At 40.8% G+C, this 21,340-nt stretch overlaps 1 protein-coding gene across 3 annotated transcripts in view; it reads left to right on the forward strand.

The window, feature by feature from the left end:
• The window catches only part of EHBP1L1 (EH domain binding protein 1 like 1), a 149,145-nt gene that overhangs the window by 67,771 nt on the left and 60,034 nt on the right, over nt 1-21,340 (forward strand). For all 3 annotated transcript variants that reach the window (XM_075188756.1, XM_075188757.1, XM_075188758.1), the window contains exons 5-6: nt 15,081-15,259; nt 20,974-21,113. In XM_075188756.1, the coding sequence (XP_075044857.1) occupies nt 15,081-15,259; nt 20,974-21,113 (319 nt within the window). The remainder of the gene's footprint in view (nt 1-15,080; nt 15,260-20,973; nt 21,114-21,340) is intronic.

Consider the following 21,340-nt stretch of genomic DNA (forward strand, 5'->3'; position numbering starts at 1 on the left):
ACTCATATGCTGCCAGATTGAAACTATTAGCAAATAAATGTGAATATGGTGACCTATCAAATGAACTTATCAGGGACAGAATTGTGTGTGGGACTTATGATGATGTAATTCGTATACATCTCTTGTGGGAGAAGACACTGACACTTTACACTGCTATACACATATGCATGTTACATGAGCAGTCCCACAAAAGTGCAATCAAATTGAAAAAAGAGTGTGGTATATGTGACCTCTGGCAACACGAGTAGTGACAGACACGCTGTGTGAATTGCAGCGGTCGCCATTTCTAAGAACATCACAAATGTCCTGCTTTCAATAAGTGCTGCAATGCCTGTGGTAAACAAAATTACTTTGCTCGCTGGTGCAGGTCAACACTATTATGCACAATCAAGCAGCCCGCTGCACGGAGTCCATACAGTAGATACACCGCCAGAAAACAATCCTGATACCACTCTTCACTGTGAGACTGTTGACCTCAGTGCTGAAAAGGGTGAAATATTTACTACCATAGTTGATAAGGAGACAAATAACACCATCAAAATTAAAATTGACACTGGCGCCAAATGGAATGTCATGTCACATAAACTCCTCCAGCGCACAAACCCCAAGACACCTATTGACTGTTCTCACACAGTGGATCTAATTGCTTACGGTGGCCAGATAATCAAGACTGTGGGTATGGCCACGTTTCGGTCCACAGGTGTCCTGCAGCAGTTTCATATTGTAGATAGTAATGTCAAACCTTTGCTAGATCTGCCGGACAGTATAAAACTAGGGTTATTAATGTTAAGTGCTGACGTGCACGTGCTGCAACAGGATATTCCAGAATTAAGAGACTTTGCTGATCTGTTCGATTGCGAGACCATTGGAAAACTCCCTGTCACATATCACATGCGTCTTTATGAGACTGTTCCTCCTACAGTGTGTGCTCCCAGAAGGGTGCCCTGGGCCATAAAAGATAAGTTGATAGTGGACATAATTTGTATGACAGCATTAGGTGTCATTACTCCAGTGGTAGAAGCCACCCTGTGGGTGTCGGCCATGGTTGCTGCAATTATAAAGGATGGTTCAGTATGCATCTGCATTGACCCTTTGCATCTGAATAAAGCTCTGATGAGACCACATCACCCTCTCAGGCATGCCAAATGCAAAGCTATTCACCACTCTGGATGCCAAGTGCGGGTTCTGGCAGATCACATTGGACAAGGAGTCATCCTTACTCACTATATTTATGACACCTCTGGGCAGACATGCATTCCTCTGAATGCCCTTTGGCATCTGTACTGGCACAGGAGTGTTCCGACGCAGCATGGAAAATGTCTTTGAGGGATATCCTTGTGAAATCATCATTGATGATATCCTTGTGTGGGGTCGCACCATTGAGGAACATGACATGCGTCTCTGCAAAGTCCTCCACAGGATTCGTGAAATAAACATGCGGTTAAACCCTGACAAGTGTCGTTTCAAAGTTACTGAGGTCCCATATGTTGGCAACCTCCTAACCTCAGAGGGTGTCAAGCCGGATCCAGTCAAGACACAGGCCATCCAGCAAATGCCCAACCCCACAGACAAGCTGAGTTTGCAGCGATTTCTAGCTATGACAAATTACCTTTCAAAATTTCTGCCTCACTACAGTGACATTACAGCTCCGCTCCGCCAGCTTTTACACAATGACATTGAATGGTGTTGGTTGGACTGTTATGCTGATGCCCAGTGCTCCAGTTCTTTGATGTACATGTTTCTGTGGTCATCTCTGCTGATGCTTCACAGCATAATCTTGGTACTGTCTGTTTGCAGTGCAACAAACCGATCAGTTTTGCATCCAGGGTCCTTACAGACACTGAGTCACGATATGCTTAGATTGAAAAGGAACTGCTTGCCCTTGTCGTTGCCTGTCAAAAGTTCCATAAGTTCATCTATGGACATCCAGTGGTGGTTGAAACAGATCATCAACCATTGATCACTATTCTCTGCAAACCTATTCACACTGCTTTGGCACATATTTAAGGGTTCATGCTCAAGCTCTAAAGGTACCATCTCGATGTGGTGTACAAGCGTAGGAACTACCTCCACATAGCTGATGCATTATCATGTGCTTACCTTCCAGACGCAGGTGTTTCTGATGCTGATGATGACACGGATGTTATGCCGTTTGATATCCTCTCCTCCCGGCGCATGGAAGAGCTGCATGATGTTACACTTAGGGATGACGTTTGCCAACAGTTATTGCATGTTGTCCTGCATGGTCTGCTGTCTTCCTTCAGAGAATTGCCTTATGACTTCAAGTTATTCTTTGCTTTCCGGGACAAGTTAACTATCTCAGAGGGCATCCATTTTTGTGGTCAGCGGTTTGTAATCCCATATGCTCTCCAAGTATTTTATGCCCAGCAGGCCCATCAGGGGCACCCCAGGTGGGAGGCCACTCTACGATGGGCTAAGGATGCATTGTATTGGCTCTCTATGGCTGCTGACATTGAGCGGGTAGGCTCTGCTTGTGCCCCCTGCAATGCTCTACGGCCTCATCATGCCAAAGAGCCGCTCACTCTCCATGTACCTGACCTCCCTTTGTCTATTGTTGCTGCAGATCTTTTTGTGTGGAGGGGAAAAGAGCACCTTGTGTTAGTGAACTCATATTCCAGTTGGTTCGTGATAGACTATCTTCCTAAATTCACGTGAGCCAGCATCATTAACAAAATGAAAAGATACTTCTCTACCCATGGCATACCAAGCAAGCAACTCACTGACAATGCAATTCATGAGTGGTGAGTTAGAGTCCTTCACCAATGAATGGGACATCTCACATGTCACTAGCAGTCCATGATATCCACAATCTAATGGACTAGCAGAAAGGGCAGTAAGTTCTGCAATGCACCTGTTAGACCAATGCTGCAGACATGGTTCAGACGTATTCATGGCGCTCCTTAATTTGAGAAATACCCCAAGGGATGAGCTCCCTTCTCCTCCTCAACGCCTTCTTCCATACACACATCATTCCTACTACCAAAGCCAAGCTTACACCAATCATTGAGACCAATGTGCAGAGTGCTCTGGAGTAGTCCAGGTTACGGCTCAAAGCCAATCACGACAAAACCTCTCATCTACTGAGAACGTTGTCCCAGGGGTAGATGTCGGCATCCAGAACCCAGTCGGGTTTGACATAGTGGGGACTGTGCTAGGATCCTCCAACTGGCCCAACAGTTAGGTGGTGCAATCTGACGGTGCTTTGCATGAGCGCAACAGGCATCACCTCTTAGGGGTGTGTGAGCCAGCACCCCCACCCCACGGAATACCGCCTGAGGGTGTCAGAACATCTATCAATGTGGACAATGGGTCCTCTGAAGACGCATCTATTGCAGTGCAGGACAGTCCTATACCCCTGACCAATAGTGAGCCCTGTTCAACACAGGACACATCACTACCTCCTTTCTTCATCACAAGGTCTGGTAGAATCTCCAGGCCTAATACTAAATTCCAGGACTTTGTTATGTAACTTTCGGTATTATCAGTTCATGTGTATTTTCACTTGCACATTGTTCTGACATCCAATACCTGTCACACTTGTCTTGCACCCATACTCCTGTTGATTGTTACTTTGTTCTAAAAAATGGAGGATGTAGATGTATGCTAAGTGTGGTTGGTGGAAGTGACATCACTGCCATCCACTTGCCATTTAGGAAGTTCTAGCTGACAGGAAACACCCGGCGCCATCTTGAGTTCTCAGTATATGCTACACAGTAAAGGCATGTTCTCACAGTTCTCCAGCCTCTGCTTTTGATTTGAACACAGACAGTTCTACATCAATCTCCTTCCCAATTGTGGATCACAGATGTCCTAATATTAATAATATCTGGCTACCATTGCTCAGGTCATGTCCCTGAAAATTTGAAAAAAAAAAAACTCCTTCACCCTCTGAAAACTTCCTGCATTATAGCAGTTTTGTCTCTTGACTCTCTACACCAGATGGCAGCGTGGTGACCTGGTGGTCACAAGTCCTTTTTATTTTCTTTACAGACAGGTAGTATTTTAAAAGCTACGGACACGATCAGTCACAACATTAAAACCACTTGCTTCATATTGTGTAGGTTCCCCTTGTGCCACAAAAACAGCTCTGACCTTTAGAGGTATGGACTCCACAAGACCTCTGAAGGTGTCCTGTGGTATCTGGCACCAACGTTAGTAGCAGATCGTTTAAGTCATGTATGTTGCGAGGTGGTGCTTCCCTGACTCAGACTTGTTTTTCCAGCACATCCCACAGATGCTCAAACGGTTTGAGATTTGGGGGATTTGGAAGTCAACTCAACACCTTGAACTTTTAGTCATGTTCCTGAAACTATACCTAAACAATTTTTGCAGTGTGGCAGGGAGCATTTCTCCTGCTGAAAAAGGCTACCGCCATCAGGGAATACCATTGCCATGAAGGGGTATACTTCATCTGCAACAATGGTTAGATAGGTGGTATGTGTCAAAATAACATCCACATGAATACCAAGTCCCAAGGATTACCAGCAGAACATTGGCCAGAGCATCACACTGCCTTCGCTGGCCTGCCTTCTTCCTATAGTGCTTCCTGGTGCCATCTCTTTCCCAGGTAAACGACGCATACACACCCGTCCATTCACATGATGCAAAAGAAGACATGATTCATCAGATCAGACTACCTTCTTACATTGCTCCATTGTCTATTTCTGTCACTCGCGTGCCCATTGCAGGCACTAATGGTGGTGGACAGGGTTCAGCATGCGCACCCTGACCAGTCTGCAACTATGCAGTCCCATATGCAGCAAGCTGCAATGCCCTGTGTGTTCTGATACCTTTCTATCATAGCCAGCATCAACTTTTTCAGCAATTTGTGCTACAGCTCTTCTGTGGGATTGGACCAGACAGGATAGCCTTCGCTTCCCACATTCACAATGAGCCTTGGGAGCCCATGAGCCTGTCCTTCCTTGGACTTCGTTTGGTATGTACTATCCAATGCATACCAGGAACACTCCACAAGACTTGCCATTTTAGAGATGCTCTGACCTAGTCATCTACCTATGACAATTTATCCCTTGTTAAAGTCGCTCAGTTCCTTACGCTTGCCCAGTTCCTGCTTCTGACTGAATGTATACTTGTTGCATAATATATCCCACCACTTGACAGGTGCCATTGTAATAAAATAATTAATCTTATTCACTTCACTTGTCAGTGGTTTTAATGTTGTGGCTGATCGGAGTATGTTGCATAGTTACATAGCTAGTAAGGTTGAAAAAAGATTCAAGCCCATTAAATTCAACCTTTCTTAAATTCTAAGTGTTCTGATACAGAGGAAAGTAAAGCAAAAAAACCAATTGTGACCGTTGCCAATTTAGCCCCCCTGAGGGAAAAAAAATCCTTCCTGACCACCAGAATTCCCTGGATCAACCATCATCATAATGTCATCTGCTACATATAACAACAAATACCATTTATAATAAGTAATAATCCATTTTTAAATTATGTGATTTTGCAATCACAACATCAAGGAATTATACCCTTACGGTAAAAACCCTTCCTAGGCTGACTGTGAACATTTATTTTTTGCATTCACAATGGAGAGTTCATTATACAAACATTTGTGTAGATCTAGGAAGTATTTATAAATATAAATATTAATTATCACTACCAAGGTGCTTTTTTTCACAATGCAAAAGATAAACTATGTTCATTACCTTGCTTAGTGACGTTGTCCACCTCTAAACACTCCCAAGTTCTCATATGTCATTGTAAAATTGAGGTGCCTAAAACTGTACTTCATATTCAAGATGTGGTATAACTTATACAATGGTAATGTATGAATCACATGCATGCCAGGATTTGTTTTGCTTTCTTAGCTGCTGACTGACACTGTGTACTGCTACCCAGTAAACTAGTATTTCAACAATTTCTGTAAACAAGTATTCCTAGCAGGGGCAGATTGGGAACATAAAGTGACTCTGGAAAAAAATCTGGAAGTGGCCTCATGTGGGCGGGACCAAATCAACTGTAGGCGGGGTTAGGACAAATTTGACTATGCTACCAGAGGGCTGTAAAGTGCTAGACTGCCCATTACATACCACCCTTTCCCCTCTCATGGGACAGAGCTCTAAATCAGGACTGTCCCGCTGAAACTGGGACGTATGCTTATTGGTTCACCCATAATGGCTGCCTCCTCTGTGTACAAGTGATGGGTACATTAATACATAGAAAGTAGGACAAAATGAGCAACTAAATGTAGCAGTAGCAATCCAGTAACAGAAAATGTCATCACAATATACATATTCATGTTTATTTAATAAAATGGTGCAGAGGAACTGCCAATATAGAAAAATAGAGTTGACAGACTGTCCTGCTCTCCTACCTGTTGCTTTCCCTACCTGTGGTTGCTGGTATCTCTTGATCAGTTGCCACTTGTCTGGATCCTGGAATGCTGGGAGCCTTATTTGGAAAAAAATGAGTACATGAAATCTAGAAAACTCCAATGAGCTCCAGTGTTAATCAATAGCACCAACATTTAATAAATTGGCTTCCCTCTAGCCCCAACATTAAAATACTAGTATACACATTTAATAAATAAACCTATTCCTCTCCCTCCAAACAGCCCCAGCAAAAAAATTAATAGCATTTACGTTTAATAAATATAGCCATTTCTCACGACCATGCCGGCATTAAATAATTCATATTCACATTTAATAAATAGTCCCACATTCAATTAATAGCCCCAAACCACCCCACCATTAAAGGTCCCGTCACCTCACCTTAGTTAGGCCCCACAAATAAATTACTAGCACCCACCATTAAATAATTAGCACCAACCCACAGTCCACCATTAAATTAATAGCCTACCTCCCACCCAAATTAAAATAGAGAACGCCCACGGCCCCAGCAATAAATAGCATTTGCGTTTAATAAATCTACCTACTTCCCACAACCATCACTGCCATTAAATAATTCATAATCACATTTAATAAATAGACCTCATTCTTCCCAAACTCATCCCCACATTCAATTAATAGCCCCCAAACGACCCCATCTTAAAGTAATAGGCCCCGGTATTAAATTTCTCCACCATCACCCCACAAACAAAATCGCACCCTTTAATTAGCCAACACCTACCTCACACCCATATTACATTGCCACAAGCCCCTTTGCCATCACACACTTACACACACACACACACACACACACACACACACACACACACACATAGCCAACAGCACCCCCCTCTGCTCAAACACACACACATAGCCAACAGCACCCTCACTGCTCACACACACATAGACAGCAGCACTCTCACTGCTCACACACACATAGCCAACAGCACCCTCCGCTGCTCGCGCACACACATAGCCAACAGCACCCTCACTGCTCACACACACATAGACAGCAGCACTCTCACTGCTCACACACACATAGCCAACAGCACTCTCACTGCTCACACACACATAGCCAACAGCACTCTCACTGCTCACACACACACACATAGCCAACAGCACCCTCCGCTGCTCGCACACACACATAGCCAACAGCACCCTCCTCTGCTTGCACACACACACACACACACACACACACAAACACACAACAGGCCCCCCACTGCTGCTCTCACACACACACACACACACACAACAGGCCCCCCCACTGTTGCTCTCACACACACACACACACACACACCAGGCCCCCCACCGCTCTCTCTCACACACACACACACACACACACAACAGGCCCCCCACCGCTGCTCTCACACACACACACACACATACACACCAGGCCCCCGACCGCTCTCTCACATACACACACACACACAACAGGCCCCCCACCGCTGCTCTCACACACAAACATGAACACAACAGGCCCCCCACTGCTGCTCTCACACACACCCACACAACAGGCCCCCCCACCACTGCTCTCACACACACACCAGGCCCCCCACCGGTGCTCTCACACACATACACACACACAACAGGCCCCCCCACCGCTGCTCTCACACACACACACCAGGCCTCTCACCGCTGCTCTCACACACACACACAACAGACCCCCCACCGCTGCTCTCACACACACAACAGGCCCCCCACCGCTGCTCTCACACACATACATGCACACAACAAGCTCGCCACCGCTGCTCTCACACACACACAACAGGCCCCCCACTGCTGCTCTCACACACACAACTGGCCCCCCACCGCTGGTCTCACATACAAACAGGCCCCTCACCCACCTCTCACACACAACCAAAAGGCCCCCACCGCTGCTCTCACATACAAACAGGCCCCCCACTGCTGCTCTCACACACAACAGGCCCCCCCCACCGTTGCTCTCACACACACACACAACAAGCCCCCCACCGCTGCTCTCACACACACACACACACACACAACAGGCCCCCCACCGCTGCTCTCACAAACAACAGGTCCCCCACCGCTGCTCTCACATACAAACAGGCACCCCACTGCTGCGCAAACACTTACCTTTCAGCAGCTTCTCTACTCACATGGGATGGCACCTGTCACATGGTGCACGTCCCATGTGATATCTAATTCTCCTGTGATAGGCTGCACATTTGGGGGAGGACCGCAGATCCGCGGCCACTTGCATGAAGTTGGCTGGTCTCGGGGAAGGGGACCAGTCACCTTCCTTGTTATATGTATATGTATATATATATATGTATATGTATGTATGTATATATATATATATATGTATATGTATATATATATATATGTATATGTGTATATATGTATATATATATATATATATATATATATACATATATATATATATATATATATATATATATATATATATGCAGTGGTCGAAGTGGGAATTTATAATTGCTGTTATGGAATTTTGAATTGAATGGCTGGGGGTCTAGGTGGCTCACAGAAGCTTTGTGAATTTTAATAGTGCAAAATTAATTTTAGATACTTTTTTACACTATGTAGCATAATATACAGCATGTAAAATGATGCAAGGTTATCCACCCTATGCCCACCAGCTATTGTGCACCTCCACCTTATCCCCATTACTTTACCTTTCCCTATGTCTCCCGAGTTTCTACATCTCTCTAATGTCCTGTGTTTCATCATCTCTTCTTTATGTCTTCCCTTCTTTCCCTTATCCATTTCCTATGTCTGTCCACATCCCCATGTGCCCCTATCTTCATCACATGTAACCCCCATTATCCTTCTCAAGCAGCTCTCCCCTGTGTGAGCATTCTTAAGTGCTGTGTTATAGGTACCATGATGAGCTAAACAGTGTGCCAAATTCACAAACATAAGAGCTGTTTTGCTGAGTTAGATATCTAAACAGTTGCAATGAGTGAAAAACATTCCTGATTTTGATTGGTGCTGCAGAGATTTAAGCTATGCGGAATTGGCAGAAACATACGTCCATCTACATAGCTATGTAGAATATAATCAATAAATTTAGAGGAAATGTGTCACATTAATCCTGTAGCTGTAGGGTGGCTCCTCCAGCAATACACTCAGTGTGAATGCACACAGTAAGCAGCACTGTGACTCCGATCAAGTTCCAGGCCCACTAACTCATAGTGGAGACTGTCCCTATATTTCCGATGGCCCACCAATCCCCACCCCCACCTTAAGAACCCATCAGTATTTACCCGTTGCTATAGGAGCAGTGTCGTAATGCTCACTTAATCTGCAAGTAGAGTTCCTGCTTGCAGAGCGCATAAGCATCTTAAAAGACAGTGGAGAGAAGACGTGCCGGTATAGCATTCCATCACATGATGCTCCACTTCGAGCACTCATTCTAACCATATCAAAAGGTTTTCAATATAGCCCAATATTATGTGACACTCAAAAACGGTGCCATCATTTTACTACAGGTTATCTGAGGAAATAATTGCACTTCAAATTACCTACTATTAGAGATGCTTGGGCTCGGTTTTCTGAAATCCGAGCCCACCCGAACTTAGGGGATCCGACTAGGCTCGCGAGTCGGCTCGGTACTTTCGCGCATCCTCGGATCTGAATCGAGGCAAAACGTCATTGTTGCGTTGTCGGATCTCGCAGGTTTTGGACTCCATGAATACCTCCCTTCCCAGAAGATCCAGCGCCACTGCTCCCACAGAAACATGGGTAGCAGTGTTCTTGTCACTCTCCAGTCTCCAGTGCCATTGCTCATACAGAAACAGGAGGGGTAGCAGTGTTCTTGTCACTTGACAAAAATTGACTGCAAATCACTGGAAATTAATCTTATTGAGTTTAATAATAATGTAGGAACAAATAAACAGCCAAATTAGGTAATTTTAGAGAAAAAAAATAGGGATTTTAGAAAAATTGGGATCCAAAACTAAAACCAAAACAAACGAGGGCGGTTTTGCCAAAACCAAAACACGAAGTTAATCCAGATCCAAAACCAAAACCAAAACATGGGGGTCAGTGAACATCTCTACCTATGATGCACCTTTCTTCCTTCTATGTACTGTGATCCTGATCTGTTTTCTGTACATTTTCAAACTGCTCAGGTCATGAAGAGACAGAACCCATTTATTGGGTACATATGCACAAACAGACAGATTATGAACCTTATTTAGAGTTAGGATTAAATCCAGCTAGAAGGTGCCGTTTTGTGAATTGGTAAAACCATTGTGCGCTGCAGGAAGCAGTGAATTTAACATGTGCAGACAGATTTAGATTTGTTGAGCTGGGTGCATCCTAGCTTAGCTCTAAATTTCAGTAAAGTAAAGCTGCCCAGAATGTGTGTGCTACTCAGGCAGTATTTCCTTCATGCAGAAAATGAATTCTGCACCACAACATGTATTTGCTCCAAACTCCAAGTGAAGCCCAATGTGAGTGCAATATGTGATTCTTGTCCAGGACAAAATGTGCAGTATTTGCATTAAAAATGAAATAGAAGTGTTATATATTTGCATTAAAAAAAATAAGAATACCAGCTATTTAGTAATGGCTCTTTTTCAGATTTGTATAGAGCTTTAGTACTAAAGTAAAAGGTATGCTATGCACATATTATTTAAATCCATAGGCTATGTAACATAAAGAAGTACACTAGTTTTGCGGCCGTATTGGCATGCATTTTTTCAATAAACAAAATAGACAGGGGAATTGTATCCAAAAGTAGAACTCTCTGTTCTAATGAGGGTAGAAATATTTTTTTCAACTCTTACATAAGCAGCACTTTTATATCCATTCTATTTTCGATTAATATTACTTTGATTATCATACTATTTATGCCACTTTGCATATAGTGACCTTTTCATGATCCTATAATTTGTATTTCCTTTTACTGACTGTCAGAGTGTGGGCACACTCTCTGTTTATCTCACATGTATTGTTATTGCATACTGTTGACACTCTCTTAACATTCTAGTAATGTTGTTCATCAGTAAGTGTTTCTATTGATACATACTCTACCCTCTTGACTCATTAGATCTGCTATTTCCTCACAGTTGCTGCATTTTACAATAATATATGATCACCCATAGAAAAAAACATTTAATTTAACAGTATGACTTTGTTTATGGTACACGTAAATGAATAACATTAAGGGCCTGATTCAGTAAGGAAAGTAAGGCAAAAAAATGAGCAAGTTTTCTCCTGGACAAAACCATGTTACAATGCAAGTGGTGCAAATTAATTTATTATTTTGCACATAAGTTAATACTGGCTGTTTCTTCATGTAGGACACAAATACTTGATAGCCTTATTTTTATACTGACATTTGAAATTGATGTAGGACATGCCCTGCCTCAATTATAAATCCGTCCCCCACATTTTAAATTTATCACCCCCTCCAATGCAGCATGGTTTTGCCCAGGTGAAAAGTTATTCATTTTTTTTTCTTTACTTTACTTAATGAATCAGGCCATATATATATATATATATACAAGTTAACCCGTGCATGATACTCATGCATTCTAGTCAAATCAAGCTACTTAAGGTGTTAAAAAGGTTCTTGTCATGCATTTGGGCCTAGCCCAGGCCTCCACAGGGGAAGAGCGTTACTTCCCGATGCAAGCACCCTTTTTTAACGTGGTTTTGTCCACATGTCACCACCTCATCATTTTTCTCCATCACCTCATCCTTCATCTTCATCGCCACATCCTTCATCAAGCTACTTAAGGTGTTAAAAACTCCCCACTGTCACCCCCGGCAACCACTAACCACTCCCAAATGTCACTTCTCCTTCAAGAAATATATAGGTCAGTGTATAACTCTGCCCAGCAGGTGGCGCTGCAGCTTGGTTTTTTTCCCCCACACTCGCTACTAGGCATTTATATATATATATATATATATATATATATATATATATATATGTGTAAAAGTACACAAGTGATGAAGTGATGAATTCTCTAGGGAAACACCACAACTATTACTGCAAGAAACAGGTTTCAACAGCTACTCTACAAGATGTGACAAGATTTTCAAAATGTACATGTTCATTATACAATTGAAAACATTCTTCATAGAAAGTTATATATAGTTGGGTGTCTGGAAAAACATATAAAAACCTCTTATAGATCAAGCAAATTTATTTTTTTATTTTTTATTTTATTATTATTATTATTATTATTATTTGCAATGACTGGGAAATGGAGTATTCTTTTTATCAGAAGAATTGCAATATTTATTATAATAAAAATATAAATAATAACAAAATAAGGCTAATCCACCAGCCTTAGGGGCGTATTCAATTGTTCCTCCGGCCGCCGGAAAAACGAGCGCGTTAAAACTATTACCGTTTATACGGTAATATTGCGCGTAAAAACCGTTAATACGGTAGTTTACTCGCTGAATTTCATCTCGCAGCTCCGCGAGATGAAATTCAGCGAATAATTACCGTATTAATGGTAATAGTTTTAGAGCGCTTGTTTTCCCGGCGGCCGGAGCAACAATTGAATATGCCCCTTAGAATTCTTTTATTGGGTGTACTTTTAATATTCCATCCGGCATAAAAAAAACACTTTTTTTTGGATGCAGATGAAACATGAGACACTCAAGTGTGCTCAGCCCACATTTACTTTTTAATGGCTCGATCCACTCAGCTTCTTCCCATCACAAAATGCTAAATGCTGCACCCCTGCAGGTGCTGTCATTTTCAGATGCATACCTAATGCGTGTCAAGCGCATTAGATTAAAAAGGCTACATGAAAAACAAACCATCATTTGCACTGCAGGCCCACAACTTTGCACTTTCAGAAATGAACCTTACTACTCCTGTTAATAACAAACTGTCAGTAGATGGTAATAGGTGGGTGTGTTCTGGCATATCTGGGCCCAGGTCTATGACCAGTCCAGTAATAATAGTTGTGTGGAGAACGGGGCTACATATTATTTCCTATCGATATTCAAACTAAACAGGTAGCATTCTCTGTTAAATAGCCACTGTTAGGTGCATATGGCTCCAACTTAATGAACAGAACCGCATGAACCAGGACATACCCCCCAAATGTCCTTGCAATCAGGACAATGTCCTCACCATTTCGAACAGTCCCCCAAAATTGTGATTGATCCACTAGAATAGGGATAGTTGTCAGACAGTTCTGCTCTCTTCCATCTGTTCTTTCAGCTTAGACTACTTGCTGCTGCTGGTGCTTTAAACGTTCATTTGATGCTAGTCTGGATCCTGGAATGTTTAACCCCTGTTGAGAAAAAGCTAAGTGTTATTGACCTCCTGGAAAGCCGAGCAATGAATGACCACACTAGGTCCTCCTTCCTCTCAGAAAGCACCAACATTAAATCAAAAGCACCCACATTCAATAATTAGGTCTCAATACCATCCCCAACATTAACAGAATTTACGTTTAATAAATATCTCCCAACCAGCCCTGACAATAAATAACATTCTTATTTTGTAAGTACTCCTATTTACACTCAATCAGCCCCACCATTAAATCATTAGCATTCACACTTAATAAATAGACCTATCCCTCTAGCCAGCCCTGCCAGTAAGTTAATAGCATACACATTTAGTACATAGAATGCACATTGCAGTAATAACACTGTATTGATAGCTACCACTAACTCAACATTACATTAATAGCCCCCACATAAGTTGACACTTAATGTTAACCTTCCCAAACGATTCCCAACATAACTTTAACTCCCACAAACACACCAGTCACCACATTATATTAATAATCCCCTCTCAATACACTTATCAGCTCAGTAGAATGCTGTGGAATGCAGAGTACTCTGTGCTTCCTGGAAGTGATGCAGCAGTAAAGTGTCCTCAGATACCAGGAAGGAGAGCTGACTCACATGTAGGGAGGAGAAATGGAGGAGCGAAGGAGGGAAGGAAGAAAGGAGAAGTGCAACAATGCCAAGTTGATGCTAATGACTGACGTCTCTGTACCGCATGATACACTTTAAGCCTTTGATACGCTTTAAAACGTATCTTCCTCCAGTATATGTATTTTACATAGCATGCTGAGTTGCACATTTCTTAAGATACGTGCAACTCAGCATACCCCCAAATTGCGAACACATTTTACGTATGCTTTTTTAACGTAAAATACATCCAACTGTATATCAGGCCCTAGATATCACCGTCATCCACCTATGATTTGATACAATTTTAAAATTCACGACTATAAATTTTATCTGTAAATCTTTTAATAAGGAAACAATTTCTTTATTTAATCCTCTGGTTAAGTACTCTTCATAGAAAATCAGTATCAAATTAGCACAGACTGTAAAGCTGAAATAGGGTTTAACAGCAATTTTTTTGTGCTTAAACTACTGGTAGTAAAATTAACTTGTAGGAGATTACCAGACTCATAAATATTTATCATCTTTCCTAAACTAATGTGAATCACTACTAGAGATGCTGCCCTTGGTACTATATTAACTATTGTCTATGTCACCAGTTAGCACATATGTGTGTGAGTTTGAACAGGAACTTTAAGACAAGAGTAATCTCAATAGATTTCTAAAGTGATATTATATTTATAATTAAAATTGTGTGTTAAGATAAAAAAAAAAGGTAATATATGCTATTTTGAATTCCATTTTCTATTTCTCTTGTGTTTATCATACTATTTCTTTCAGTCAACCTTTTTCCTTTCTACTGCCCATAACTTTTGTCCATTCTCTCCACATCAGGAATCTCGAGGCCACAAAAAGCTCCTAGCTGTGGCTCCTATTGACCTGCGTAAGTTTGCAGCCATCAGTTCTGCTCCTCTGGAAGTGAAGCTAGCACTTACTCCACGTTCTGTCAAGGTCGTGTCTGCAACACTCACCATCACCATTGCCTGCACATTGTTGCGAGAAGGCAAAGCTACGTGAGTTGAATGGCACTATAAATGTTTTAATTAAGATTTTGAGAAGAGTTTATACCTCATAGGTCATTGGGTTAGTAGATATGGGGAATTCCCTATGAACCGCAACTTGGATCCACGTCCAAGTACCTCTTTGTACAGTTATGCCCAAATGTTTTGAGAATGACACAAATATTGTTTTTCACAAAGTTTGCTGCTTCAGTGTATTTAGACCTTTTTGTCAGATGTTGCTATGGTATACTGAAGTAAAATTACATGCATTTCATAAGTGTCAAAGGCTTTTATTGACAATTACATTAAGTTTATGCAAAGAGTCAATATTTGCAGTGTTGACCCTACTTTTTGAAGACCTCTGTAATTCACTCTGACATATTGTCAATCAACTTCTGGGCCACATACTGACTGATAGGCCACCCATTCTTGCCTAATAAATGCTCAGAGTTTGTCAGAATTTGTGAGTTTTTGTTTGTCCACCCGCTTCTTGAGGATTGACCACAAGATCTCAACGGGATTAAGGTCTGGGAATTTACCTGGCCGTGGACCCAAAATTTTGATGTTTTGATCCCCGAGCCACTTAGTTATCACTTTTGCCTTATAGCAAGGTGTAATACAAAATAGTGATTGGTATATCTGTGCAGGCCAACCGTAAGCAGCCCTCTGTGTGCCCACACACAATCCACAAACAGTGTGCAATTATTAACGTAAAACAATGACTGATGGTAACAGAGCTGGCGCTCACAGTTCTAAAAAGACAAAGGACTATTATGGTATGTATGTCCTCTTTCAAGCTTGATTTATGTCCTCCACATGTTCCAAATGTTAATCACAATAAAGATGGGTTTAAGGATTTCTGACATCTCTTCTCCATGAGTGTGATCATATAGATATAAAAAGAAGGAAAAGCATATCATAGCGTAACATGTATTATATGATTATGCTCTAAATTATGGGGTATCCCGGAAATCCAGTGAGGGTGAATAATAATCTGTACACACCACGTGATAGAGATTTTTCACTCCCCTGTAGGGTGTGCACTTACAAGATTCCACTTTTAAACCACACAAATCAGTAGGTAAACATGGATATCCTTCTCAAATCTTATCCTCTCATTGGATCCCCTCAGAGTTGATACTCAGAAGAAAAGATGAAGGAAATGATAATAGTGCATTATCTTTCATAAAACAGATTTATTAACACCCAAAATACTTAAAAACAAATAAAAAACACTTAGAATTTTTTTTTTCTCCAAGACCCTCAGAACGAGCAGAGATACCAGTGAGACTGGACTCTTACCGGATCATAGATGAAACAGCGCGTGCAAAGAAAATGTCCCGTCCATACAGTCGGGTAGCCGGCTTATTCTTTGCACTGGTAGAGACGATCCAAAGTAAGTTCAGTTCAACTGGTACATAAGTCCGTCCAAGTATCCGAACCTCCACTGCCGACACGTTTCAATTGTTACAAATCTTTATCAAGGCATGGGGACGGACATCAACACAAGAATATTTAAAGTTCCTTCCTCCAATGAAATCCATGGAATTAGCATATGGTATCCATAGTCACCCGTCCAAAAATGTAAAGTACATACAGCTGAAAGAATTCTCCATACATCTCCGCACATCCAAATTAACAATACATCTATAATGGCATTAAATATCTGCATATCTGTGATCCCAAATAACAAAATGTCAAAAACGGGCTGTAATTTCTACAAAGTCACCATACAGAACAAACATATCCTCCCACTAAAGTGCATAATATATGCACCAAAGCGTAAATAAAGTGCATGAACACAGGAAATAACATTATGGGCTAGATTTACTAAGCTGCGGGTTTGAAAAAGTGGGGATGTTGCCTATAGCAACCAATCAGATTGTAGCTTTCATTTATTTAGTACCTTCTACAAAATGATAGCTAGAATCTGATTGGTTGCTATAGGTAACATCCCCACTTTTTCAAACCTGCAGCTTAGTAAATCTAGCCCTATGTGTCCATAAGAATTACGGACTCCCAATCCAGCAATAATTAATCAATCTTAAAAGTGAACTAGTATCCAAATATATTACATATAACAATGTGTGAAAACACATAATCGGACTTATGCAAAATGTGCAAAGACCTTATACAAATATATAGACCCTAGGTGATATCGTATAATAAAATTCCAATTCCAATAGTTTAAGGAAAGGGATACGGTTTGTGCATAAATTTGAACAAAACATCCCCATATGTGTAATCCCCACAGGACATATGAACCCCCGATCCGACACACCCAAAATATACATTCACAGATCTACGCTGATCGATATCACAACCAGCAAACAACTGATCGGGAAGTATTCAGCTAAAGGTCCCCACCAGACGCCACCTGCTGGTAATAATGTAACAGGCCTCGTCATAGCAGCTAAATGCAAGAAAAAATCCTGCATAAACTACAACTAACACCACTCCTATAATAGAGTGGGGGTCCAACAAAGAATACCTATTGCTTATAATAAGGAATATAATACCAAAGGAAAAGAGGAGACAAAAGGAGGCAAAAAGACCTATAAATACCTATTATTTTGAGATCAAATGGTTTTTATAGGTTTTTATAGGTCTTTTTGCCTCCTCTTGTCTCCTCTTTTCCTTTGGTATTATATTCCTTAGAAATTACAGCCCGTTTTTGACATTTTGTTATTTGGGATCACAGATATGCAGATATTTAATGCCATTATAGATGTATTATTAATTTGGATGTGGGGAGATGTATGGAGAATTCTTTCAGCTGTATGTACTTGACATTTTTGGATGGGCTACTATGGATACCATATGCTAATTCCATGGATTTCATTGGAGGAAGGAACTTTAAATATTCTTGTGTTGATGTCCGTCCCCATGCCTTGATAAAGATTTGTAACAATTGAATCGCGTCGGCAGTGGAGGGGCGTCTCTGCCAGTGCAAAGAATAAGCCAGCTACCCGACTGTATGGACGGGACATTTTCTTTGCACGCGCTGTTACATCTATGATACGGTAAGAGTCCAGTCTCACTGGTATCTCTGCTCGTCCTGAGGGTCTTGGAGAAAAAAAAATGTCTAAGTGTTTTTTATTTGTTTTTAAGTATTTTGGGTGTTAATAAATCTGTTTTATGGAAGATAATGCAATATTATCATTTCCTTCATCTTTTCTTCTGAGTATCAACTCTTATAGCAAGGTGCTCCATCATGCCGGAAAAGGCATTGTTCGTCACCAAACTGTTCTCGGATGGTTGTGAGAAATTGCTCTTGGAAGATGTTTTGATACAATTCTTTATTAATTGCTGTGTTCTTAGGCAAAATTGTGAGTGAGCCCACTCCCATGGCTGAGAAGCAACCTCTCACATGAATGGTCTCAGGATGATTTACTATTGGCATGACACAGGACTGATGGTAGCGCTCACCTTTCCTTCCTTTTCCAGATGCCCCAAACAATCTGAAAGGGGATTCATCAGAGCAAATGACTTTACCGCAGTCCTCAGCAGTCCAATCCCTGTACTTTTTGCAGAATAGCAGTCTGTCCCTGATGTTTTTTCTATAGAGAAGTGGCCTTCTTGACACCAGACCATCCTCCAAAAGTCTTTGTCTCACTGTGCGAGCAGATGCATTTATACTTGCCTGCTGCCATTCCTGAGCAAGCTCTGCACTGGTGGTGCACCAATCCCACAGCTGAATCAACTTTAGGGGACAGTTCTGGCGTCTGCTGGACATTCTTGGGAACCCTGAAACCTTCTTCCCAACTATTGAACCTCTCTGTGAAGTTCTTAATGATCCGATAAATGGTTGATTTAGGTGCAATCTTACTAGCAGCAATACCCTTGCCTGTGAAGCTCTTTTTTGTGCAAAGCTATGATGACTGCACTTGTTTCCTTGCAGGTATTCATGGCTAACAGAGGAAGAACAATGATTTCAAACACCACTCTCCTTTTAAAGCTTCCAGTCTGTTATTCTAACTCAATCAGCATGACAGAGTGATCTCCAGCCTTGTGCTCGTCAAAACTCTCACCTGTGTTAACGAGAGAATCACTGAGCTGATGTCAGCTGCTCCTTTTATGGCAGGGCTGAAATGCAGTGTAAATGTTGTTTTTGGGATAAAGTTCATTGTCTTGGCAAAGAGGGAAATTAGTTACAATTCATCTGATCACTCTTCATGATATTCTGGAGTATATGCAAATTGCCATCATAAAAACTAAGTCAGCAGACTTTGTGAAAAATAATATTTGTGTCATTCTCAAAACTTTTGTTCACAACTTTTCTTTATGTGGTTGTATATTGACTTTTATTAACTCTTTATTAACTGATTGTTTATATTTCTGCAATGTTGGTTTTATACCCTGTCAATTGTGTACTGTTGAATTGCATGAATAGTTTAATATTTTGTTTCGGTTTGCTTCCATAAAAAGTTTTTTTGGAAAAAATAAAATAAAAATTAATTTAGGGATGGAGGCAACTACAGTAGTTTTTATAGTGCAGTCTGTACTAAGGCCCAAACTCTAAAAGAGCCCCAACATTACCACATTTTGTATGCATTAAATGTTTCTTTCTTTTTTTTTTAGTGTCAGAAATTATATTGGAAATTTTGCCAGTATAAATGTCATAATATGAAATAGCTCACAAATTTTAAATCACAATTTAAGTCTACAATTTCTTGGTAAAAAGTTGGGTTCATTGATATAACACAAAACAAACGTATAATACAATTTTGATTTATAATTAACAATCTTATTTTGTATGTAAAATTTGATTTGATAAAGTAAATGTGATCTTTATGAGACACATTGGGCTGAGTACATCTATGCATGTCTATGTATCTATGTACATGCTTTATCCTTAATAATTAATCCAGTTTACAATATTATAATATATAACATCTCTTATGTTACTTTTGTCTGCTCTTCTGTGAGTGCAGAAATGTAGGAAAGGGCACATTGGCACTGGTGCTAGCCCTAGATTTAAACTTTTTGAACACCTGGACAGCGCCTGTCCCCTCACTCCCCTAAGACTGCAGAAAACTTAAGGCATGGCCTATGTGGCTTTCCCACAAATCCCATTTTTGCCTTGTTCTGGTAACGATTAGATGATGCTTAATGAAAATTCTTCATGACCTCATAATGTTTGATTAAAAATATGTACCCAGTTCAGGAAACCATTGATTTTAGTCAAATTTTTTGTTTTTCATTTTTTTACTGATATTGCAATCTGATTAAAGTGCAGCCCTGAGTTTATATGGATATTATACTTACAAATGATGTTATAGTAACTGAAAACAATACTCCAGATATTACTGCTAGGTAATGCAGATAATTATTCTACTATTTTCCATGACAATATGGCAGTCATGGTCATTATAGTCTACAAAGGCATTTAATTTAACCTAAGCAGAACAATTAAAATGTACCAGTACTTCTTATATGAAAGTGGACACATTGTGGAGGCAGGCATTTTTGAAGCTAAACCAATATTCATTATAATGCAGTCAGTAGCTGCCTCCATTGCTTGTTGGTGATAGGTGCACTTTAATACTTGGAAATATGCAGAGAATTATGGTTTCCTATTCAGAATAACATTTGTTCATGTGTCTGACTGGACAGCTTTATCAAATTAATTTTTGTATTATTATAGAGTATATGTCCCTTTTAATTGTTTAGCCTTTTGTGTTAATAAGAGTTGTAAAGTAACATGCCCTGTGATTGTTCACCAGAGACGATGACATGCAGAGCATTGCCAGTCTCTTGAGTCTAAAGCCAGCAGACATTGCAGACTTGGATGACTTCAATGAGGAGGAAGAGGAGGAAAAGTCACAGAGACAGAATCGCAGTTCTTTGGGGACAGCGCCTCGAGGTGATCTTCCACTTATGACATTTTGTTTATTCTCTTTGATCCATGTATTCTTCAGTTGTTGATCTGTACACAAGGACATGATATTCTAACCAGAAAACATTTTGCCCATTGACAAAATGTAAATGTTACCTCATTCCTCCAGCACATACATATATTGTGTATTATTAACAATAAACTTTCACAAATATGCATCTTTTTGCACTGAAACATCATAACTGAAAATGTGA

The sequence above is a fragment of the Mixophyes fleayi genome, chromosome 10 (assembly GCF_038048845.1).
Source record: "Mixophyes fleayi isolate aMixFle1 chromosome 10, aMixFle1.hap1, whole genome shotgun sequence".
Classification (NCBI taxonomy): Eukaryota; Metazoa; Chordata; class Amphibia; order Anura; family Limnodynastidae; genus Mixophyes; species Mixophyes fleayi.